The sequence below is a fragment of the Corythoichthys intestinalis genome, chromosome 10 (assembly GCF_030265065.1).
Source record: "Corythoichthys intestinalis isolate RoL2023-P3 chromosome 10, ASM3026506v1, whole genome shotgun sequence".
Taxonomy (NCBI): Eukaryota; Metazoa; Chordata; class Actinopteri; order Syngnathiformes; family Syngnathidae; genus Corythoichthys; species Corythoichthys intestinalis.
The window spans coordinates 45,394,833-45,416,195 of record NC_080404.1 but is presented as its reverse complement, the minus strand read 5'-3'; the positions used below and the strand labels follow the sequence as shown (position 1 = coordinate 45,416,195).

Genomic DNA, 21,363 nt, shown 5'->3' with positions numbered 1-21,363 from the left:
TGGTTCAACTATTCTGCAACTGAAATTGCTATCCATATCAGTTTTTCTGTTGCATTTAAACTCGAGCCTAACCACCATTGCAAAAGTGTAAAACAACGCAAGGGAGTGGACGGTACTCAAAACATCTCAAAATGATCTCATTTCACATGTTTAGAACCACTGTGAATTGAAAGGATTTCATTTGACAATTTCTTTTGCTGAAGATTGTTGTTACAGACCCTGTTTTGAAGGAGTCATTGCCCAGTAAACCCTTGTATTTTCAAGTTTGTTGTAGCTTTCTCTCTGTCTAGCTTCAAGGTATTTCAATCCTCTCAAGTATCTTTTAGTGGTTTTGTATTACTTAAAGTATCCTTCCAAACACACCACAAATGAAAGCAGCGTTGAAGGTTTGTGCTAACGTAGACAAATATCACTGGTATTCCTTAAATTCAGGATTGTACATTTCAGATGAGCATTTTGTCCTCAAAAGTAGCCCCTTATCAAAAAACAGAACTACACATATTCAGATATTCACAATACTGGTCGTACCATGCTCTTTATGAAATTCACTAACTGAAAATTCAGTGGTATGAAAAAGTATCTGAACCTCTTGGAATTTCTCACATTTCTGCATAAAATAACCATCAAATGTGATCTGATCTTTGTCAAAATCACACAGATGGAAAAAACAGTTTCTGCTTGGACTAAAACCACCCAAACATTTATAGGTTTTCATATTTTAATGAAGATAGCATGCAAACAATGACAGAAGGGGGGAAATAAGTAAGTGAACCCTCTGCCTTAGGAGACTTACAGAGCAATTGAAACCAATTTTTACCAAACAATTTATGTCAGGTGAGTGCCCAATTACTGATGAGTGGTTTAAATCTGCCCTGTCCACTATAAAAACACACCTAGTAAGAATTGTCTTGATAAAAAGCATTGTCTGATGTGCATCATGGCTCAGTCAAAAGAGCTGTCTGATGACCTGCAATCAACGATTGTTGTATTGTATAAAGCTGGGAAAGGATACAAAACCATCTCTAAAAGTCTGGATGTTCATCAATCGACAGTCAGAGAAGTTTTCTAAAAATGGAGAGAGTTTGGAACTGTTGCTTCTCTCCCATGGAGTGGCCGTCCACCAAATATGACGCCAAAAGTTCAGCGCAGAATACTCAGAGAGGTAAAAAGGAACCCTAGAGTGTCTGCTAAAGACTTACAGAAATCACTGGCACAGTCCAATATCCATGTGCACACATCAACTATACTGGACTGTCTCAGAAAATTAGAATACACAATATTCTAATTTTCTGAGACAGTCCTGTAGATTGTTCTATGTAAAGGACGTCAGCCAAGGTCGGCCCCCCACATTTTTACCACGCCAAATCTGGTCCCCTTTGCAAAAAGTTTGGACACCCCTGCTTTAAATGGTGGATTAATGTACAGGACTGTCTCAGAAAATTAGAATATTGTGTATTCTAATTTTCTGAGACAGTCCAGTATAAAAAACTATGGCCAAGAATGGTGTTCATGGGAGGATTCTACGGAGGAAGTCACTGCTGTCTAAAAAAAAAAAAAAAACATTGTTGCTTGTTTAATGTTCGCAAAAAGGCACTTGGACACTCCAGAGACATTTTGGCAAAATATGTTGTGGTCTGATGAAACCAAAGTTGAATTGTTTGGGAGTAACACAAAACTTCATGTGTAGAGGAAAAATGGAACAGCTCACCAACATCAACACCTCAACCCCACTGTGAAGCATGGTGGAGGGAGCATCATGATTTGGGGCTGTTTTGCTGCCTGGACAACTTAATGGAAGAATGAATTCAAAAGTTTAACAGGATGTTTTGCAGGAAAACCTGAGGCCGTTTGTTAGACAGTTGAAGCTAAAATGAGGATGGATGCTGAAAAAAACAAAAACAAAAAAAACAGAAGTAAATCAACTAAAGAATGGTTTCAGAAGAACAAAATACACGTTCTGGAGTGGCCAAGTCAAAGTCCAGACTTGAACTCGATTGAGATGCTGTGGCATGACCTAAAGACAGCGATTCATGCCAGACATCCCAGGGATCTGACTGAACTACAGCAGTTTTGTAGAAAAGAATGGGCCAATATTAGTCCTGATCAATATGTTAGACTGAGCTGCAGCTCCAGGAAGCACCTGGTTCAAGCTATTGCTGCCAAGGAGGGGCCCACAAAATATCAAATATGATGTTTCACTTGCTAATTTTCACCCTGATGTGATTGTTACCATACTATCCTCATTAAAATATGAAAACCTATAAATGTTTGGGTGGTTTTAGTTAAAACAGACAGTTTTTTCATGTGTGTGATTTTGACAAAGATCAGATCACATTCAATGGTGATTCTATGCAGAAATGTGAGAAATTCCAAAATGTTCAGATACTTTTTCATACCACTGTAAGCTCATTGAACATGTACTAGGTAGCTAAATGGTCATTACGAGAAACTGAATCTTTGATTATGAGGTGTCACAGTCCACCGGGGCAGGCAGGTGCTTGATGCAAGGACCCTTACTTGGTGGTTTCAACAGCCTCGTGTGGCCCCCAAACTTATTCCAGATAAGAATATGGCCAATGTAGTTTTACGATATCAAAGGCACTCTTTCTTACTCTACCAAATGATAGTACAATTTGAAGTCTTTGCACACCCTTGTGTTATTGAAATTTATTTTAGCCTTCCAACCAATGCAGTATTTTTTTTTAAACCCTGTGTGAACATGGCATCTTTTAGAAAGATCCGGATAAGTGCATTTCCAGGGGTTCCAGAAGTGGGTTATTTCCCATGTAACAACACAAAACTGTACATGATATGTGTTACAGGGTATATGCAGCATGGGTATACTGTATCTTTCTTGTCTTTTCTCTTTTTGAGGAATAAAAAGAAGAAAAACAAACAGAACAAGAGAAAAACAGCAACACATTTACTAAACAAGTAACTAACCAGGGACAAGTTCTTTTGTTTGTTTTTTTTTCATGTCTTTTTTGTTTTTGATGAACAAAAACATACTATGCATGCTGACAAATTCTTCGAAATGAAAACGGAAAACTGCCGAAATTAAATTGTACACAACATGTAATTTATTGCACAAGAAAAAGGCTCGAAGTTTTGCCTCGATGCAAGAGTATTGCCCCGATACAGATCATGCATTCAATGGGTAATGGACACGGGGTCTGCTGGTGCAGAGCAAATGGTCTTAAACTTTCCACCAGCCTGGTTAAAGTGGAGTTTTGGGGTTGGGGCAAAAACGGCAAGAGTTTTGGAATAAACAGGGATCGAGTGGCAGACAGCTGTGGGGGAAAGGTCCTATTGTTCGGCCTTCTACTCTGACTTTATTTCGGTACTCAACGGACGGTCACTGTGCCATTTTTTCATGTGTTTCTCCAAGGTGCTATAGACACTGAAGGGCATCTGACAGATTTCACACTTGTACACATCCTTCCCCACCTGACCATGGGTCTTCATGTGACGAGTAAGTTTGGAGCTCTGGGCACAAGCGTAATTGCACAGCTCACACTTGTATGGCCTTTCCCCCGTATGGCTGCGCCGGTGCACAGTCAGATTACTACAGTTCTTGAATACCTTGCCACAGTATTCACAAGTGTCACTCCTTCGACCGTCCTTGGAGCTAGGCCGGCCGGGACCGCCGAGATGAGGTGTGCTTCCCCCGCTTCCTGTACCGCTGCGACCTGACATCCCGCATTCGAGTTCCCCCGGGGGAGTTGAGAATCGCAGACTGCCATTCTCTGAGGAATGCTCGGATGAAGAGGCGAAGGGCGATTGTCTTGAATCTCCAAAGTTCAGAAAAGGATCCTTGAGCTGTCGAGAAGCAGCGTAGCCAGCAAGCCACTGTGAATAGACGTTCTCCGTGTTTGGGATTGTGGGAGTGGGGAGGTCAAATTCTTTTTCCAGCTTGATGCGTTTGGAAAAAGGACTTAGCGGACTTGGGCTACCCAAAAGAAGTTTTTTTGAAAGGCAGACAGAGGCAGATTCATTAGGAGATGCTCCACGTCCATTGACGGTTGAGAGCGAGCCCTCCTCGCCACGATTTGTTTCTGGTACTGAGTTAGAATCACACATCTCCCGATTTTGCGGGTGTCCTCTGTTAAGGTGGTTCTGGAGGTGGTTCTCCTGGGCGATTGCGTTCCTTTTGTGTGCATTGAGGGCTTCGCTGAAATGTTGCATGCTCGCGGCAAGACCCATTCCCTGCATGACTTCAGGGAGCGAACGTGGAATGGACCCCTCATCAGTCATTCCTCCCAGTCGGGTTCCGATACCGCCGTTGTTTTCATGCTGACGTGGGGCTTCAAGGTTCAAGCCAAAGTGGTAGCTGTTATTTCGCCTTGCTGCCCTCTCACCATTCTGCATTTCTTCCTCCTCTCCTTCTTCTTCTTCTTCCTCCTCCTCTTCCTCTTCCTCCTCTTCTTCTTCCTCCTCTTCCTCCTCTTCCTCTCCGTTCTCGCGTAGCATTCTGTTATTTTCACATTTCAGCTTGGCCACCACTGACTTAAGGGCATTACTCGCACTGCCTATGTGTTCACTAGTGCCAGGCTCTGGAGAGGAGGCGGTCGAAAGTCCATCTTCAGATTTGCCTGTGTTTGGCGAGGAGGATTTGTGCATGTGAGTTTTCATATGGCGCTTCAATTTACTCGCCTGTGTGCAGGCATGGTCACACAAATGGCATTTGTACGGCTTTTCTCCCGTGTGGCTGCGCCGGTGCACTATTAGATTACTTTGAAACTTGAACGCTTTGCCACAAAACTCACAACACTTTGATTTCAGGGGAGTGTTGGTCGAGGGTGTTGCACCTGCAGTGGGAAGGGGAGTGGGAGGAGTGGTCTGAGAGCCCACTGGGGACTGCATGGAGCCTGACAGAGGAGGTGGAGTTGCAAGGTATGGAGTTTTGTTGCCACCTCCACCTCCTGAGCCTATGCTTCCCATTGTTGTCTGGAATGGCTGGAGTAAGCGCTGCATGGGGCCAGGCCGGCTGGGTGATAGAGGGGGAGTGGATCCTGAGGTGTTACCCGCCAGCTCCCGTAGCCGCCGTGAGAAGTCCATTGTTGGAGGGGGCTCCATGGGAAGGGGAGGATTGAGGCGCAGCACCCTGTCAAAGGCACTCGGGTGGTGGGCTGCCAGCGCCAGTTCCTCCGGGCTCAGGTGGTGGGGGTCCAGATGGTTCCTGGGAGGGGGGCTGAAGATAGGTGGCGTGGGAGGAAAACGCTGATGATGGAGCCCACCGCCAACCCCCAGTGTACTTCCTGCTCCCACACTGTCCCTTCCTCCTGAGCCCGAGCCGGGGATTCGGAGGAGATTGAAAGGGCTTGCATCAGGTGGCAGATGGAGACCGTGAAGGGGAGGATGAGAAGGGCAATCTGCGCCCCCACCCAGGACTGAAGGTCCACCCATTCGTGGGGTGAGAGGACTTCCGTGTTCACTCTCCAGGTAGATACGAAAACCGTGGGAGTTCTGGGCGTGCTGCAGCAGGAACCAGGCACTGCCATATGACTGTTTGCATGTAGTGCACGTGTAGGTTGTCGGTTCTTCTTTGCCTGTAGTGACACAGAAAAAAAAAATGTTTTAGAGGAGATGTTATCAGTAATACACTGAATAAAAATATAACATTTACAAACCCCATACTAATAAAATAAGTTTTTAAAAAGTGCTGCACCGATACATATTTTTTTTGGCTACCAATATTGATTCCGACACCCGGCTTTACGGTATCACCCGATGCGATACTGTACCAATACCACGTATAAATATTTTTTTAAATCACTGTAAACTCATTTGACTGTAACGTACGGCTGTCAAACGATTAAAATGTTTAATCGAGTTAATTACAGCTTAAAAATTAATTAAACGTAATTGATCGCAATTCAAACCATCTATAAAATATGCCATATTTTTCTGTAAATTATTGTTGGAATGGAAAGATAAGACACAAAACGCATATATACATTCAACATACGGTGCATAAGTACTGTATTTGTTTATTATAACAATAAATCAACAATATGGCATTAACATTATTAACATTCTGTTAAAGCGATCCATGGATAGAAAGACTTGTAGTTCTTAAAAGATAAATGTTAGTACAATTTATAGAATTTGTATATTAAAACCCCTCTTAATGTTTTTGTTTTAATAAAATTTGTAAAATTTTCAATTAAAAAATAAACTAGTAGCTCGCCATTGTTGATGTCACTAATTACACAATGCTCATTCATGGTGTTGAAACCCATAAAATCAGTCGCACCCAAGCACCAGCAGAGGGCGACAAAATACCAAAAAACACAAGTAACAAGTGGACATTACACAGTGCTGTCATTTTAATCTGTTTGAGCGGTGCATGTGCGTTAAATGCGTCAAATATTTTAACGTGATTAATTACAAAAATTCATTATCTCCCGTTAACGCGATCATTTTGACAGCCCTACTGTAAAGTAATTGCTAATATTGCTCGGTCAGATACTGCATAAGTCATTGTTGTGGTAGGCATCAAATCTACTAGTGATAAACTACCGTATTGGCCTGAATATAAGACGGTGTTTTTTGCATTGGAATAAGAGTGAAAAAGACTGGGTCGTCTTATATTCGCGGTCTAGACATTATACCCATTCACGAGGCTAGATGGCGCCAGATATCATTGAAGCAATGTTCTGTCATGACAGATTTCAGCTTCTCTGAAGTTTAACCAGTTTGCATTATTTTATTGCAATGTTTTTCCTTATTCAGATTTGTTTCAAGACTACAGTTATAGTTAGACTTCACTTTGACGGTTAATGCAGTTATTGCAATTTTGTTGTTTTATCACAATAGATTGATTTATTTACATTTAAAAAAACAGAAGCCATTCATTTACGAATGTGATTGCACTTTAGTTTACATATTTAGATGTTCAGATATTAAGATTTGAATGAGGCAAAATAACATTCTTTATCCCTCAAATATATTGTTACAATCATTTGTTTCGGATTTACTGTATTTTTTTTCTGTATAAAAATTAATTTGGTGTTCAAAAAGTATTTTTTCAAACTTGAGTCTCGAAAAAAAGAGGGTCGTCTTATAATCAGGGTCGTCTTATATTCGGGCCAATACAGTAATTGGTGTGACAATGCATTTGAAGTGACAGGGATGGCAGTAAATGAGAAATTCTTCAAACGCTGCCACCCTCCCACTTCATATGGATTGGACGTCTACAAGTGATAAGCTGAATGAATTTCACAGCAAAAGGATGATTGAATGCTCACGATTGGATGTCAGTCAGCATCTTAGGAAGGGCGTCTATTGCTCCTTTTATTTTTAACTGCTGTGTGCGCAGCCAGAAGTTTGAAATTCGATCTTGAAAAGAACATATTTCACAGTTAGCTTGGCATAGTATTCCGCAATACCGATAATGTCATTTTAGTGCATTACCGATACCGATAAGTAAGGGTATTAGTTCAACACTAATTTTAAAGCTTGTTCAGTTTTGGATGAGAATGACAGTTTTTGTGTTTTTATGTTCCCCTGAATAAAAAGCATAAATAATGACAACTTGACTGAACCAATAACGTTTTGGGACCTTAGGCCTAAAAGTTAGAGCTATTAAGAACAGTTGGCACATAGAGTTGCAGACTTTGCAAATACAAGAGTACTTCTTATTGAGGTCATGCCCCACATGAGTTACATGTGAGAATATGATGTGCATGTTTTTTTGTTTTTTTTTTCAGCGTGTGTTGTTCTTCGCTCAGACTTTTCTGGAACAAAATGTTTCCCTTCGGACTAAATGTTAGTCCTCTGATGTCAGCAGCAGAACAAAGAATGAGCTATCCTGACGGACCACACTATTCCCTTCCCGTTGATTCACCAAAGCACAGCTTCTCTTACAAACACTTATACATTTATACAATGTACACAAACATATGCAGAATGAAAAAACATGATTTGTGCATGGTAACAAAAAGGCTAAGTATAGCGCATGTTACCACTGAAATTACAAATAATTCTATAAAGTGCACTGGTATGTACTACAGTTGTGTTCAAATTGTGCTGTTTGTTTTAGATTGACTAAAAAAATAAATACTAATTGCTGAAGACCAAGCTTTCCCCCTATATAGGGCGGAAAACACAGGCAAGACTGAAAAAGCAGTTTCTGCTCTTGCACTCCTCTTTAAAAGAAACTGCTGTATTTTAAACGAAAACAACTGTTGTCTTAGATAGAACAATATGTCTATATGCTGCTATAGCAGATTCATGACGCATGAAGCCCCCGAGCTATTTTTAATTTGTCCGTTTTACCCTGAAAACCGTTTACAGACTTTGCGCAACCGCTTTTGTTTCAACCCAGCCATAAAAATAAGGTCAGTAATTATATTCTTATTGGAAATATCTGTCATTTTTAGCTTAGAATCATTCATTGATGTCTAATATTTTGTTTAAAAAAAAAAAAAAAGTTTTAAATTATTCACTCGCATATCTTGAACTTTTAAACAAATGACATAACAATGAAAAAATATGGCATCTGTAAAAAAGTCACGAATATTTACCTCATAACTATCGCTTAATTGTATTTTTTTTTGTTTCTGTCGCATTTTTTCCGATATGTTAGATGATAAAAATTGATCCAAACAAAGAAAAATTGGGAGGAAAAAAAACGTTTAAAAAGGTAAATATATGAAAAAGAAAATCTCGACCACTCCTTGATTTCTGCGTTTTCTGCATCGCGACCATGTTTCACCCATAAAATCCCCAAAAAATCCAGCTGTGGCCATTCACAGCTATGTCTTGACACTCAGTGATACATGCTACATTGAGTTTTAGGATCGAAACCAGGGCCGGCCCAGCCTATACGCAGACTATGCAGCTGCTTAGGGCCCCTGACCACTAGGGGGCCCCCAACCTGGCAATTGTTTAATTTATATTGTATTTTGTTTACTACAGTTTGCCTTATTTTACTTTTGTGAGTTTTGATACTTGATTACAAGCTTAAAAAACTAAAAGTTCTTCCTTAACTTTTTTCTTTCCTTGATTACAAGCTTAAAAAAATAAAAGTTCTTCCTTAACTTCTTTCTTTCCTCTTTTAGAAAAAGGTTTGGCGCTATCTACTGTAAGTACTGACAATCATTTGGGGTGAGAAGTTTGAAGTATGCAGTGCAACAAAATCTGATTAATATACAAAATATGGACGTATCGGTTGGATTGCATGTATGGGTTTTACAGTACACTGTGACGAAATGGTGGGCCAAAAATATGGGCCCCTTTGCATTATTTTGCATAGGGCCCCCAAATGGCCTGGGCCGGCCCTGATCGAAACAAGGTAAGTACGTGATAATATCTCGTTAAAGTCATAGCATCTGTAATTCTGCTCTCGCGTGCTCTCACCTGCAGAGAGGGTTTTGCTGTTTAATTTTTTTTTTTTCCACTTTTTTTTTTTTTTTAAATTGAATTTTCACACATTAAAATGCCCTCCCTTCAAAATTTTCCTTCCCCCAGAAAATTGAGATTTTAAGCTTTCCAATGATGTATCACACGTGCATATGGGAAAATTTTGAAAGTTGGCGAAACTGGGGGTCTCAAAGCGGAACTTCAAGTCACCTGATTGTTTTCTGCCATAGTGTGATTTTATTTCAATACATTATCGATCATTGCCAGCCCCCCAGTCAAATTGGATTGGACGTCTATCACCGTTAGTGGCAGTGAAACATAGTCACTTTTTCCAGACATCTCAGTTGAAATGGATTTTTTGTCTATCACCGTCACAAGCTAACTCTGAGCAAATTTTCATTTGGACATCATTTGTCCAAAATCTAGTGAGTGAATTGTGGAATTTGATAAATTGTTTTTTGCTTATATGGAAGTAAACAGTGTAATAATCATAAATAATAAAAATAATAATTATATTATTATTACAAAAATAGTTCTTTACTGACATTATACTTTTTAAGTGATTTTAATTTATTATAAGTGTAATGCTATCTTTTTTTTTATGAGAAATAACACACATATTCTTGGTAATACTTTAATTAATAATGATTAATTTTTTTTTTTTTTTTTTTTTTTTTTTGAAAGCACTGTAATAATTCCACAAGTATACATCGTTACGTCTTGATGTCCCTTTAGTGAACTTTCCTTCCTCAGATAAAAAGAAACTACAGTTGTTAAAGAGCTAACTGGATAGCAGCACTTCTGTTAATCACAATGTTTGGTTTGGCAACAAACTAGCAATAGTGAGACAGTATGGGATGATTTTTTTAAACCTCAACACTATGTTCAAATACACAAACAATACAATCTAATTAGAGAGCCTGTCATCAATGTGATTCCAAATATAATCTACAAACACTGCCATTTGGATCATTTCAACAAATCAAACCAAAATAGATTCCTTTGCACTAAAAAGAGTCACAATTCTGATCAGAATCAGGTCAGAAGCACAGTGATTGGGAATTTATGGCACATATAATAACTGGAACTTGACACACTTTCATGAACCTGCTTACAAAACAGTGTACTGATGGCCAATAACCTTATTCTAAAAGATAAAAACCACATCTCAGGATAACCATAGTAAACAACAAACGCGGTGTTAAATTATGCGTACCGAGCAGCACGTCCTGTCTTTTTTATCTGAGAGAAATGCATCTCTTTTTTTCCCAGCCTCGCATTTCCAACACACAGTTGTCCCACATGGCCAGAACAGGGGCTGCTAAATTATGGATCATTAAAATCGGCACAAATTACCACTAATGTGGCCACCTGCATCAGATTTAACCTCTGAATATAATTTGCATTATCAAGATTGGGGACAGCTAATTTTATTCAATCATTCATTTTCCTCTTGATGAATCGGTCAGTCCATTTATTAATTTAGTCAGTGTTATTTATCAGATGCAGGGATGGAATAGTGTAGTGGTATAACTCCTGCGATTTAGAATTTTTGATTATTTTTAGAACAACATAAATTGTTACTAAACACCCTCCCACAGAAAAAAAAGAGTGGCCACAAAACATAGTTGCCAACGCTTTCATGCACGAATTACGATTTTTGTTTTTTTTTCTTAAACGTTTTTATTACTCATAGAGGACAAGGGTTTCAAACCTGCGGCCTTGGGGCCAGTTGCAGCCCACAGTGCAATATTTTGCGGTCCCCATTTGACATTCAACTGTAGTATTACTGTGAATTTTACAATTAGCAATAAAATGTATAGAATTAATTTCAAATTATATGAATGAATTAATTGAAGGATCCATTTTTGGGGAGGGTATGTTTAAATAGTAATGAGAAAAAAATATACATATATGGCGGAAAACAGACAAGACTGAAAAAGCAGTTTCTGCTCTTGCACTCCTCTTTAAAAGAAACTGCTGTATTTTAAGCCAAAACAACTGTTGTGTTTGATAGAACAATATGGCTATATGCTGCCATAGCAGATTCATGGCGCATTAAGCTCCCGAACAATTTTTAATTTGTCTGTTTTACCCTGGAAACCCCCGTTTACAGACATCGCACAACCGCTTTTGTTACAACCCAGCCATAAAACGAAGGTAATGAAATATATTTATTATTCAAAATGTTTGTCATTTTTAGCTTAGAGTCATTAATTGGTGTCTAATATTTTGTTTAAAAAAAAAAACTTTAAAAAATTATTCACTCTCATATTTTAAACTTTTAAAAAATGACTTCACAATGAAACCAATGGCATCTATAAAAAAAGTCACGGATATCTACCTCATAACTATTGCTTAATTGTATTTTTTTGTTTTGTTTTTTTGTTACATTATTGTCGCATTTTCTCCGATGTGTTAGATGATAAATAATTGATCCAAACAAAGAAAAATTGGGAAAAAAAAAAAAAACGTTTAAAAGGGTAAATATTTGAAAAAGAAAATCTCGACCACTGCTTGATGTCTGCGATTTCTACATAGCGACCCATGTTATATTACCGTGTTTCACCCATAAAATCCCCCCCAAATCCATCTGTGGCCATTCACAGCTGTATCTTGACACTCGGTGATACATGCTACAGTTTTTGGATAGAAACAAGAACAAGTACGCGATAATATCTCATTAAAGTCATGACATCTGTAATTCTGCTCTCTCGTGCTCTCACCTCCAGATGGGGTTTTGCTGTTTAAATTTTTATTATTTTCTTAAAAATGCCCTCCAGAAAATTGAGATTTTAAGCTTTCCAATGATGTATCACACATGCATATCGGACAATTTTGAAATGTGGCCAAATTGGGGGTCTCAGAGCCGAACTTCAGTGTTTTCCGCCATATATATATATATATATATATATATATATATATATATATATATATATATATATATATTTTTTTTTTTAAAGCCATGAGTAAAAATGTATTAATAATTCAAAATACAATAATATCAATTTAAAAAATCAAAATTAAAACAAATAAAACAAGTTCTTATAATTGGGGGGGGGGGGGGGTGTTAAACACGTAAATTCTAATAGGTTTGGTGTCTGTGTACCTGTTGGCCATTCCTTTTTGTTTTTCCTTCTAATTTTGGAAAACAAAAAACGGAAAATGAGCCCAATTCCATTTTTTGTTTTTATGTGTGTTAACAAAAAATTAATCAAGTCCCGTTTCCCAATGAAAAACTCCAAATTCAATAACGGAAAGTGAGCCTTAATCCGTTTTTCCAATATCAGTTTATTGAACTGAAGTCGAAAAATAAAATAGGTCCAATATTTGTGTTTTCCTCAATGTTGGCTTTTACAATGAGCCATGACCCGGAAGACGATGGTCTTCTTCTTTTTAAATTATATTATATTATACTGTATTACATCACGGACTTCATAATGATATTGATGTGTCACATTCACCAGACATTGCGCCACGCCTCCAATTAGGGGGTCGTCCTACACTCCGCTTCAGTCGGTCGCAGTTATTCAACACATGCAGCAATCAAACGCTGGATTTAGGTTGAAAAAGTATGAAAGCTGTACAACATACAAACAGGAAGGATTGTCTCAGGAGTGATTTGTTCGAGGATTCAAGGTAATTATTATATTTTTCGTACCATGCATGCATTTTGAAACGTTGTGAAAAAAAAATCAAAGGGAGAAATTAACCGCTACGGCATTGGCGTCATAATTCGCAATATTTATGTAAACAAAATGCTAACTGCCTGTTTTTTTTTTGTTTTTTTTTTTTTTTTTTTGCTCTTAACCATGACTCGAGACTTTTACGTCCATATCTATAAATAATTCAGGGATTTAACCATTTATTCCCAAAAATTTCAACGTAATAAGCTCTTTGTTGTGATACGGCGGCGCTACAGCGGCTTCAAGACTAGCGGCACATTCGACATATTTGCGTAAAATAAATGCTAACTGCCTGTTTTTTTCCTTTTAACCAAGAATCAAGACTGTTTTACATCCATATCTATAAAGAATACAGGGATTTGAGCATTTATTCCAAAAAATTCAACGTAAAAAGCTCTTTGTCTGTGTTTCCACTCGGTCAGCTTTGACGGAGATAGGCCCCCTATTAATCGGCCCCGCTCCCCGTCTCCTGTCAATATCATTATGAAGTCTATGATTATATATAAATTAATATTATGCATCTGCAGCAGGGTCTTGTTCGTCTTGTTGAAGAAGAACATTGTCTTCCGGGTCAAGGCTCATTGTAAAAGCAAACTTGGTGGAAAACAAATATTGGGCGTATTTTGTTTTTCGATTTCAGTTCAATAAACTGTCTTGAAAAAAAAACTGATTAAGGCCCGTTTTGAATTATCGAATTACCAGTTTTTAATGTGGAACCGGGATACGATTCTTTTTTTTTTTTGTTTTTTTGTTTTTTTTGTTTTTTGTTAACTCACATAAAAACTAAAAAAAAAAAAAAAATTGGGCTCATTTTCCATTTTTGTTTTCACAAATTAGAAGGAAAACGAATGGCCAAAAGGTACACGGACTATGTGGCCCGTGTGTATTTTGCTCTGGGAATTTTATTTATTTGTTTGTTTTATAAGTCCCTTGTGACCTCACGTAGTGTATCACTTTGGCTGCCATTGACAGCAATAGACGTCCAAACCATTTTAACTGGGAGGTCATTTGATTGCTTCCAGCCTCTCCTAGTTAAAATAGGTTGGAGATCTATTGTCATCATAAATATGATTTCAATATCAATTTCTGTCATTTACTAACTAGCTCAACATATACTCTGACCTAAGCAGGCAGTTAACCTAATGATAACTTGTGAGCAGATGTTCACTTCAGTGAACACTCTTACTTTAAGGGTTAATATGAAAATGTTTATTTGTTTGTTGTTTGTTTTCTTTTCAACTAATTGCACGGCAGTGTATGTGCTGTGCCAGAGATCCATAAGAGCACAACAATAAACATTAAAAGGGGAGTTCATTTACATTTCTAATAAGTGACAAAAACATAATACTCAAAATACTTAGATACTGTATGTTGGCATAACTCTCAAGCTAAGTAAGATGTTCCTCAAGCACCGCTAGATTAGACTTGTCCATGCACTGAATGAAACTGTAAGGTTAATGGATTTTAGAGTAGGCGAGTGCTCCACTCTGTCTCTCTGTAACATACTCCCATCAACCACTTCATTAGGGAAACTCTTTCACTCTTAGGGAGAAAAATTAAGTGAGAAAGTGGAACGGAGACAGAGAGATGAAAGCGAGTGGATAGGAATGAGAAAGGTGGATTAAAATAGATGCAACAAATACACTCTGGCTATTTGGCGAGTACAGAAGCTGTAGAAGATAGAGGGAAGACGTGTGCGGACGATATCGTTTGATTCTTTACTCGAAGCGTTACTGAATGTCAAAGATCAGCTGTCGATGAGACTCTGGAGAACAGACAGTCGTTCTATCAGAAATTTCCTAACACTCAATGCCAGCCATGCTACAGTGACCGGCTCAGGCATTACACTCTATTAGACCAAGGGCATTGCCAGGACACTTGAGTGGTGCTGGATGGGAGAGGGAGGAATCAAAGGAGATTAAGACAGCTTCGCTTGTATGCGTGTAAGTTTGTGTGTGATGGGGTGTTCTCTAGTGTGTGCGAGAGAAAGATTTACTATGTAAAAGTACAAATGGGGAAAAAAGTAATAATAATTTGATTGTATTAGCAAATTGTAAGCGTGTGGCCACTTCACACAAGTTCATTAGCTTTGAAAATAATTAAGAGTGGATTCATTAAGAGAAACCACAATATTGATGAAAGTATTTGTGACATGAACTTGAAGCATGGAAAAAAAAACTTTTAAACCCTATTTTGTAACAACAGCCTGAGTTAACCCTAATTTGAGAATTTAACTCTAGTTCGAAACCCGAACCAGGGTTTCAGAACCAATTTGGAAACTCATAAGTCTAGTTTTAAAACTCAATTTGACACCCGATTTTGAACCCTAACCGTGGTTTGAAACTGTAATTTGGAGCCCGAACCTTAGTTTAAAACCCCAACCTAGGTTTAAAACCCCACTTTGAAAGCCTAACCGAGTTTGAAAACCGGATCTTAACACTACTTTGGAACAATAACCTAGATTTTAAACCCCTAGATCTAGTTTGAAATTCTACTTTGGAACCTTTTGGAACCTTGATTTGAAACCTTGATTTGAAAACTAGTTTGAAACCCTAATTTGAAACCTCAATGTGGGTTTTAAACCCTGCTTTGTAACCGTAACACAAGTTGGAAATCCTCATTTCGATTGAAACCCATTTGCGGGTCTTAGACCCTACCTTGGAACCCTAACCTAGATTTTAAAACCCTAAATCTAGTTTGAAATCCTACTGTGGAATACGAACCCTAATTTCAAACCTTAATTTGAAAAGTAATTCGAAACCCTAATTTCAAACTTTAATGTGGGTTTTAAACGCTGCTTTGTAACCCTAACTCTGGTTGGAAACCCTATTTTCAATTGAAACCCCAAGCTAGGTTTTAATTTGAAACCCTAACCTAGTTTAAAACCCAATTGTGGCTCTTAGACCCTACCTTGGAACCCTAACCTAGATTTGTAACCCCTAGATCTAATTTGAAATCCTACTTTGGAACAATAAATCTGATTTAAAACCTTAATTTGAAAAGTAATTTGAAACCCTAATTTGGAACCTTAATGTAGGTTTTATACCCTACTTTGTAACCATAACACTTGTTGGAAACCTTAATTTCAATAGAAACCCCAACCTAGGTTTTAATATGAAACCCTAGCCGAGTTTAAAACCCATTTGTGGCTCTTAGACCCAACCTTGGAACCCTATCCTAGATTTTTAACCCCTAGACCTAATTTGAAATCCTACTTTGGAACCATAAACCTGATTTAAAACCTTAATTTGAAAAGTAATTTGAAACCCTAATGTGGGTTTTAAACCCTGCTTTGTAACCGTAACACTAGTTGGAAACCTTAATTTGGATTGAAACTTTACTATGGAGCCCTAACAGTCGTTCTTAACCCTAATTTGAAATTCTGACCTGGGTTTTTAAAAACAATTTTGTAAACCTAAACATAATTTGAAACCCTGATTTCAGTCAAACTCATACTCTAGTATCAATGTCTATTTGAGAAATTCTAATTACTACCGCAACTGACAAGGTATAAGAATCCATTGCATGTGAGTCTCTTTCTGTGAGGTACTTATGAGGGTGTTTTTGTGTACTTCTAACAATTAAAAAAATATAGCCAATCATTTATGCTTTCAAATCATCTTGGGAATGTACCACAGACTGGCAAGTCTCGAGACTGAGTGATCTTCATCCAGTCATTCTGTCCTATAAATTAACTGGATTGTCATCATTAAATCGGTTTGAGAACACCAGCCAGACAAACAAATACCGATGCCAAGCCTTGGCCACCACTTAAGATAAGGCTTTCCAACAATTTTGGATTAAACAGGAATTTGATCAATTTCTAAAAAAAAATGCGTTTTCTGTGTGACTTCTTTCCTGCTCAATTTTTACAGCTGATTTCCACCATCTAGGCTTTTTAGAGGGATTCTTTGCTGGGTGAAGTGCTAGTTAACACAGGGATAAAAAGTACTGATAGTGAGGGATTGACTCTTAATACAAACTGATATGATGCTATTGACAGCAATAGGTGTCTAATCAGTTTGAGCTGAGAGGGTTGGCAGCTATTGAACATTTTTATTGGTTGCCAGCCCTCCAACTTCAAATGGATAGGACGCCTACAAGTGACAACCTGATTTAAACTCACTGCAGCAGGAAGAAAAGGATTTGACTTCACTCTTCATCTGTGGCACTGAGAGAGTTAAATCTGAGCCTTAGCCATTTTAATGCTTACGGTATACAAGTATTACTATTTATGGTCTAACTTTTAGACATTTTAGGACCTCTAACTTATTACAAGCAAAGAACAGTCAAGTACTTTGTTTCCCATTCTTGATAAAGAGAATCCTATTCAGCATTTAACTTATTCAATGCAATAATGTAAAAAGCTTCTCAAAAATGATTATATGTGTTTCTATGAACCTTTAATAATAATTACAAAATGTCACTGGCAAACTTTAAATGACCACTGGTCATGTTGAAAACCGTTATATGACAAAAGCTCAAACAAGTTATAGAGAAAAACATGAGAGCATGCTTACGCGGGTTCTATTCAGACATTTGAAATTGTTCCTTGAAATCAGGCTTATTTTTCAGACTTCAAGCTGAATTCCAGGTCAATTTTTCCCCTAGTGTTACATATTTTTTTTCCTAGAGGATTAAGTCAAGAGCAAATTATTACAAAGAAAACGGAGTCCTCTCAGCACAATCAAATAACTACAAATGCACAAGGGGAGTTGTCGAATAAAAATCAACCCGTAGCTAGTGGCAGGTTCGTCCTAGTACTTCAAATTTCCAAACACAGTACTTACAACTTGAACTTGAACTCTACAAAAGGGTTAGCATGCTCAAAAAAATCAAATACTACCGATGTCCGCGAGCCGATCGTGTGATCAGAAATCGAAACCGATCGCGTCATTTTCAGATGATCGTGATCGGGTAAAGAAGATAAGGTTTTGAAGATTTACTTATTCATTTATGTACCGAATTGGCCTGAATATAAGACGGTGTTTTTTGCATTGAAATAAGATTGAAAAAGAGGGGGTTGTCTTATATTCGCGGTCTAGACATTATACCCTTTCACGACGCTAGATGGCGCCAGATATCATTGAAGCGATGTTCTGTCATGACAGATCTCAGCTACTCTCAAGTTTAACCAGTTGCATTATTTTATTGCAATATTTTTCCTTATTCAGATTTGTTTCAAGACTACAGTTACAGTGAGACTTCACTTTGATGGTTAATGCATTATTGCAATTTTGTTGTTTTATTACAATCGATTGGTTTATTTACATCTCAAAAGCCAGAAGCCATTCATTTACGAATGTGATTGCACTTTAGTTAACATATTTAAATGTTCAGATATTAAGATTTGAATGAGGCAAAATAACATGCTTTTCTCTCAAATATATTATAATCATTTGTTTCGGATGTGTTGTAATTATTTTCTGTATAAAAATTCATGTGGAGTCCAAAAAGTCTTTTTTCAAACTTGAGTCTTGAAAAAGAGGGGGTCGTCTTATAATCAGGGCCGTCATATATTCCAGCCAATACGGTGTTTACTTTTATTTTAAGGGCTTAAAAGCAACAAAATAATCAAGATGGACAAGAATTAGTTGTGATAATGTCTGATAATGATAATGTGATAATGTCTGAATTATGAAAATATTTATACATGTAGTCCTAGGGTTACGACGGACCCGACTTATGAAACTTCGACTTTACAACGCCTGCGTCACGTAGTTATTTTTTTATTGTGGACTTTTGTTTTGTGATGCATGCTTTTATTTTGGCGCAGGAAGCAAAGAAGAGGAAACGAACGCATGTACAGATGCGCCCGCCCACTCCACGCACGCACGCACAGAGCAGCCGAGTGGCAGAGGTGACAGCCTGCGCGCACATTTGTTGCTTGTGAAGCATCCAGAGGTGACGGCTGTAAATAACCCCTTTTGTCCTGTTTATTGTGTGTTTTCAATTGTGGTCGAATACTTGGGGCGAGTTTATGTGATTGTTTTGATTATGCGCGGACACTAATTGATACATGCTAATCATTTGTTATTCCTGTATCAGCAGCTACTTGTAACCTAACTTTGAATTGCTGTTATTGAAGATGAGACTGATTTAATTTAATTAAATTTTAGTTTCATTCTGAAAGTGTTGATGTCATGAGCAGCTGAACAAAGTCAGCAAAAACACAGACATCTGACATTGTCATTTCGGAGCTTAGCTCACGGTCCAGCTAGGACAGGGGTGTCCACACTTTTTGCAAAGGGGGCCAAATTTGGTGTGGTAAAAATGTGGGGGGGGCCAACCTTGGCTGACATCCTTTACGTAGAACAATGTATTTAAGCAAATTTTAGCAAGCCATTCTGTGTGTCACATTTGCTTTATTATTTTTTCTAATTAATAATTTTAACAATCTCGCAACTAGCATTTATGGCGTTCTCTTTCATCTCTCAGGCTCTTGCGAAATACTGCTGCTGTAAAATTAAACTAGCATCAAGTTGCTTCAATTTCTCGCTACGTATCTTCCCTGTAATTTTGTCGTACATGTCAGCGTGTGTTGTTTGGTAATATCGCCTCACATTGAACTCTCTAAAAACAGCAACTGTCTCTTTGCAAATGAGTCAGACACAGTTGTTGCATATTTTAGTGAAGAAATAGTCCAATTTCCACCTATTCTTGAAGCATCGGCCATCGCAGTCAACTTTCTGTTTTTTGTTGATTGTCGCTATTATAAAAAATTAGAAGTAAAGGGTCACACGGGGTAATGTTGCTTATAGTGCTTCTGCCTTTTAGTAGGTAAAGGAGGAGCAGCATTTACTTCATATGCTGGTAGCAGTACTGCTGACCAATTTATGAAGTCTGTGTGCGGGCCAGACGTTATTGATTTGCCGGACTTTGGACACTTAGCTTCAACGTCTTGGCAAGGACAGTACAGTGACGTGTAATACATGTTTTTTTTTGTTTTGTTTTTTTTAATTTAGAGGGTGTTTTGAGGTATTTAAAGGGTTAATTCCGACTTACGCGGGTTACATCGCCACCGCAGGAATGGAGCTTGTTCGTAAAATAAATAATAATATAATAATAAATAAGTACAGGTAGTCCCCACCTGTACTTATTTATACTAATTAATACTAATAACAAATACTAATTATTGCAGAGGTATCTGATCGGTACTTGGATTGTCAGATCCTCAAAATCATGTGATTCTGACTACGGCGCGGGTGCAAAAATATTAGACTCTGGAAACCCTACTAATTACTATGTGAGAATGTTAGGGCACTTTCACATTTGACAAAGAGGACCAGGGTCCGGTTGGAGGGCTACCTTGCAACAAAACTTGCAAATACTGTAACTCACAGGTGTCAAACTGATTCCAGAAAGGGCCAAGTGGGTGCAGGTTTGCTTTCCAACCAATGAAGAGGACACCTTTTCACCAATCAGATCTTTTACATGTGTAATCAGTTAAACTTTGCCAGGTGCTGCTTGTTTCAGCAGGAAGTTCATTGGTTAAACTCTCTTCACGGAATCGGTTGGAACAAAATCAAGCACCCACTTGGCCCTTTCTGGAATCGGTTTGACACCTGTGCGTAACTTGTTGGAAAGGTTCAGTATTCACACTGCGCCAAACAAACTTTCCAAGTACTGTCAGGTGGACGAAACGCGCACTCATTGATTGGACAGTTTTAAAAGAGGAAGTACCATCCTCCTGGGGAGGAACCCCCCCACACCCACACACCTGGCTGCAGTTGCATTAACAAGCCAAGCAGGGTGAACTTAAAGTGGACCGAGACCCATAGTTTTTAAATGTACAAGAGTTTGTTTGGACTGAACTAGAGTTCGGATGTGCGTTTACATTTAGATAACGAAGAGGACTATCTGAGAAAAAGAACTAGTGCTACTGTGAAAGCGCCCTTAAAGTCATTGTTTCTGTGAGAATAATCAATTATTTGGTATATACCGTATTGGCCCGAACGTAAGACGGTGTTTTTTGCATTGAAATAAGACTGAAAAAAGTGGGAGTCGTCTTATATTCGGGGTCTAGACATGATACCCATTCACGACGCTAGATGGCACCAGATATCATTGAAGCGAATGCTGAACTTGTGGAGTAATGTTCTGCCATGACAGATCTCAGCTACTCTCAAGTTTAACCAGTTTGCTTTTTTTTATTTTTTTTATTGCAATGTTTTTCTTTATTCAGATTTGTTTCAAGACTACAGTTACAGTTAGACCTCACTTTGATGGTTAATTCAGTTATTGCAATTTTGTCGTTTTATCACAATAGATTGGTTTATTTATATTTCAAAAACCAGAAGCCATTCATTTA

General features: G+C 38.0%; 1 protein-coding gene across 2 annotated transcripts in view; it reads right to left on the bottom strand.

Annotated features, from left to right (window-relative positions):
- Window positions 1-1,461: 1,461 nt before the first annotated feature.
- The window catches only part of bcl11aa (BCL11 transcription factor A a), an 89,547-nt gene continuing 69,645 nt past the window's right edge, over window positions 1,462-21,363 (bottom strand). For both annotated transcript variants that reach the window (XM_057847497.1, XM_057847498.1), the window contains exon 3: window positions 1,462-5,549. In XM_057847497.1, coding sequence (XP_057703480.1) covers window positions 3,322-5,549 — 2,228 coding nt within the window. In that variant the 3' untranslated portion in view covers window positions 1,462-3,321. The remainder of the gene's footprint in view (window positions 5,550-21,363) is intronic.